Source organism: Morone saxatilis, unplaced genomic scaffold (genome assembly GCF_004916995.1).
Source record: "Morone saxatilis isolate NCDOM2014 unplaced genomic scaffold, NCSU_SB_2.0 Contig4, whole genome shotgun sequence".
NCBI lineage: Eukaryota > Metazoa > Chordata > Actinopteri > Moronidae > Morone > Morone saxatilis.
Genome location: NW_023339984.1, coordinates 18,315,515 through 18,320,378, shown reverse-complemented (window position 1 = coordinate 18,320,378; position 4,864 = coordinate 18,315,515). Strand labels below are relative to the sequence as shown.

Below are 4,864 nucleotides of genomic sequence, written 5' to 3'. Positions count from 1 at the left end.
GATGTGAGCATTGGTCCAAAGTCTTTTTGTGAATGTTGTATCTATGTACATATCCTGTACTATCAATGTTCAATAAAAATACAACTTAAAAAAAAAAGAAATACAGACCCAGTGTGATGAATCAAGTGTTTTCATGCAACATGGAGAGAAGACCTCAGCATAGTTGTTCACTCCCAGACTTATAATGATCTCGTGACAATTGGTGACCTCGTCACCACAAAAATCACCAAATCAATACATTGATTACTCAAAGATGTTCATTTCCTATAATTTTATATTGTATTATAATACCACAGGGGGGATATACTATATATATAGTAACTCTCGGCTAAAGGACACATGGACTCTAAACCAACCCAGAGTCAGTTTACTCGTGGGATCATTTGTATTAACAAATATTCTCCCTTAAATCTTTCTCACTGTGGCGGTATGAACCCAAAATAAAAAAAATGTTTCTGGGATTTCATTTCAATAAATGGATCACAATGAGACTGAAATACTAACATCATGTTGGTAGATTTGTAAAAAGTCTGAACACAGTTGGTCTGTCTGCAAGACAACGAGCAAACAACTTTTAAAATGCTTGTTTTCTAAATGGAGTTTGGTTGATCAGGGCTATGCTAAATTAAAACCGACAGACACATATTTTCCAACTTTCTCTTCCCTTTTCTGTCCGGTCTCTCTGCAATATGAATTGTTTGCTCAAAGTTCAACAGTTTGAAATCATGCACCATTCACATCGCAAATTTGCGTTTATTTGCATCTAATCTAATAATTTTATTCGCCTTTGTTGGGAACATACTCAAACTCTTTACGTTTACAACAGGTTGATGCTCCTCCAACCAGCTACAGTATTATTACCTGGCAGTAGGAGGTGTAGGTTCTGTGGTCCCGCCCACAGACGAAGGTGGTGTTGTCGACAGGACACAAGTATGGCGGCTTACAGGAGCAAGTCCCTTCGATGCAACGCTCCCACGGAGCGCAAAAAACCAGGTGACATGAATTACGAGTTAACCTAAAGAATAATAATAGACAGATTTCAGCTACTAAAGCCTCTGTGTCAATGTAAATAACTCAATATGCACTTACTTCTTCTCCAGACACTCAGACGGACCCAGAAACGGGTCTTGGTCTCGGGCTGCAGAGGTTGGGGGTGCGGGGCTGGTGACCTGAAGGGGGGTGGGTTGGGTTGTTGGTTCTGCTTCCTGCGGGTCTGTTAATGATTGACCTATCTGCAGCTGGACCAAATAATAATACAGTTATTATTATTACTATAATAACGTTATTCACATCTAATCTACATTCACTGTGTCTTCCTGTAAAATAAATGTGACGTGTAAACACGATTCTACGTACGATCTTTGTCCTGCACTAAGCAGCATCAAACAGAAATGCATGGTGGGAAATCCATTTTAAAGCCCGGGTGAAACGGAAATCTTTTATTGCTGGTTTGGCTCCTGACACCCCGGCTAAGTTGGCTAATGTTAGCTGCACAAGCTAACAACATCTAACATTACTGTTAGTGACAGTTAGCTTCTTTTAGCACCAAGTCATCAGGAAACTCCATAAATCACCTCGGTACCGCTGTTATCAAACTGTCCTCTGATTGTTCACTGGGAGGCTGCTGAGCCCTGTTCAGTTGCAGGATGTCAGAGGGAAAAACAGACAATATTCTCTCCATAAAATCTGATCCAGTTTCACCCAAAATGTACAGTAATCAGTGAGCTCCGCTAGCTAGCCATGCTGTTAAAATGATTAAAAGATTGATTGACAGGTGAATGTCAGGATATTATTGGTTGAAATCAGTCAGTTCATGCTGATGTAAGCACGTGGCACATTTTCTTTTACAGGAAGATAAAATGGTTGGATTTAATATAAAAATACAAAGAAGTTGAGTTTTTGTGAATCTGTTTGTCATAAATTGTTGAATATGGAAACAATATAACTGAGGGTCTTAAAGGGTTAAAATCAAAGTTAGGGCTGCACAGTTAATGGTAGCAATATCCATATTGCAATAAAGGTAAAATGTCTGACAAACTATTTTAATGAAGGACTTTAGTGCTCGCTGACAAATGTTTGTTTGGTACAGACCAAAATAATCATAAAACATCAATATGGTGTTTTTACTTTATCGTGCAGTACATCATACAAGTGATAAAATACAAATACAGACAATATGTATGTTTTTGTACAAGGATAAAGTTAACTTACAGTTTCAGAGTGAATGAAGAGAAGAACCAACACGAACACAAAAAAACTAGTCGATCTCATCCTGACAAACAAACTGCTTCTTACTGAAAGGTTTCTGACAGCTGCAATGTGACTGACCGACATGTCTTCTGTCCGCTGATGATCAATCAATCAATCATTAACCTGTTTCGTCAATGAGGACAAACACACACAGCCTGGACTGACTCAGCTGTGGTGTAATGAGGAGTCGGGGGAGGATTTCCAGTAACCACCATCACAAATATGTGTGTTTGAACCCAGAAAGATTCAGGTCAACTGGAGATGTTTGTGTGTCATTAAACAGAGTAAACTGTTCTATATGTAGTTGATTCAATCAATAATCTATAATCAATAAACAGCGTATAAACTATATTATATGTAGTTGATTCAATCAATAATCTATAATCAATAAACAGTGTATAAACTCTAACCCACTGTTTAGATCTTGGTTTTACTACCAGCTAGCTACGAAGTTACGTTCATGAAAAGTGTCACAAACATCGTAACAAACATCGTAACAAACATCGTAACAAACATCGTAACTGTTGTAATGTGAACATTATTAAGTTAATCTTTTTCAGAATAAGAGCACAAGAGCCATGCGCCCACCAGGGGTCGATGTTGCATATGTTGCATTTATTTTGTAAGGGACCCTCCTGCCCTGCGTTGTTGTCATGCTTGACTCCAGCCGACAAGAGATTTACATATGAATGGTCTAGATGTAATGTTCAATTTTTGCCATCTTACATAAAGTGCAAGGCACTTCAGGCCAAGACATTGTCGAGTGGTATTCCAGCTGAGGTTACCACAGTAACAAACCATCGTCAACTAAATAAGTTAAAGATGTTTGCATTTGTTGTTTGTTCGATTACAGAAAATAAAAACTCTTACACATTGTCGTATATATGTATTCACGTTCAAAAACTGTAAAAACCGTTGCTTATTGAATCCGCTAAACTGACCGCTAACAACAAAACGAGCTAACGTGAACACAAAAGTGGGAAACAAATATGGCGTTCAAAGTGTCGTTATTGGGCTCCTCCGGAACCGACACAGCTAACCATACAACCACAATCGCTCAGCTGTTAATAAGATAGCTACATACAAATTAGCACAATGTTGACTATGGCTAACCGTTCTGGTCAGTATGATAACATCAAAAGGCTTAATAATCTAATAAAACATTTACCACTAGCAGGTTCCCTCTAAATTCCAGTCCTTTACTGCTACAGCTAATTAGTAAGCTATCCAGTTAAAGCCATCATCTGGTTTTGTTCTTGTTTGTTCAAAGTAATCTTTTTACGGATTGTGGTATTTTAGGTGTCTCGGCAGCACAGCATGGTGTGAAGTAATAGACATGAGTTCATTAATGTTCCGAGGTGCGTGGACAGCGACCTCTGAACAGGTGAGAACAGATGGGGAAGCACAAAGGTTTACTAGCATCAACACTGTATTCAATAAAAGAGCTGAGTTACTTGATCTGAGATTCAGTATAATCAGTTAAGGAAGGATTAACTCTGCATGATCAGTCGTCAATAAACCTCAACACTGTAATTATTATTATTATTACTGTTACACTGGATCTGGTTTATTGGGGAAATTTGAATCTTAGCCAACTCCAACATTTGGGAGCCACTGCAGGATAGCATTGGTACTGTCTTGCTATACGTTAGCCAGCCATACTGCAACGACAGGAAGAACAATATACAAAACTAGTTTAACTGGAGATAGGAGAAACCAAACTGAGATCCAGGAGCTACGGTGTTTAATACCAGCTAGCACTTGTAGGCTTTTAGTTTTTTGCTTCTCTTGTAAGAGTGTTGAATTTGCTTTTGACAGATCAAAACTTCCGAACACATTTAGACTCTGAGACACGAAAGTAATTGACTGTCAACGTTTTTTTTCCCGCCCTTGTTTACCATTGGACATTCTGTGAAGATTTATATATTTTATGTTCAGCTCGGTGTCGTTAAGATATGAAGTTACTATAAAGAGGTCTAATGTTTGGAAAAGGATAAACCGATACACAGTTTAATTATATTTTAGCATAGCCCAGAAGGTTCTAATCCATATTTTTTGTCACTTGTATAATAGATATTGAAGTGGAAGTGTGCTGGCTAATAATAGTCGGAGGTTATCAAAGGACACGAAGAAGTTCACGAAGGGTAGTGGGTTTTGGTACTCATAACTCTAACGTTTTCTATAAAAATACATTTTTTCCATATTTTAACATATTTATCATGAGATCTCAATCATGTTCCACCTATACTGGAGAAGCATGGAGACAGGCGGCAATGGGAAAAATATCTCTATTGTTTTAAAAGAGTGGATGACTCGGATTACGCGACCTTCCGGTTATGGTATGTTCATGTTGTGGCGGTTGCTCGACAGTAACTTGTTCCTTATCCTTCTACTAGTTAGTATATGAAAAAAAAACGACTGTACAAAAAACATTTATCAAAGAATTATATTAATGTAAAATTAGAGTTATCCAGGCTTCCTTATGTCTGTTTTTGATTTATCATATAGTTTTTCTGGTGGTATTTTGTGTTTTTTTGTTTCACAATGTTATAGAGTGCTGTGGAATTATTTTTCCACAGTATTACAAAAAATTAAAAGAAGAACACAGCTAGTT

At 37.6% G+C, this 4,864-nt stretch overlaps 1 protein-coding gene across 1 annotated transcript in view; it reads right to left on the bottom strand.

Moving 5' to 3' along the window:
- cfi (complement factor I) overlaps positions 1 to 2,294 on the bottom strand; it is a 6,135-nt gene extending 3,841 nt beyond the window's left edge. Inside the window, exons 1-3 of the mRNA XM_035675120.1 lie at positions 2,212 to 2,294; positions 1,090 to 1,238; positions 862 to 1,015 (exon numbers count right to left, since the gene is read on the bottom strand). Of these exons, the coding sequence (XP_035531013.1) occupies positions 862 to 1,015; positions 1,090 to 1,238; positions 2,212 to 2,271 (363 nt within the window). The 5' untranslated portion in view covers positions 2,272 to 2,294. The remainder of the gene's footprint in view (positions 1 to 861; positions 1,016 to 1,089; positions 1,239 to 2,211) is intronic.
- Positions 2,295 to 4,864: the final 2,570 nt, after the last annotated feature.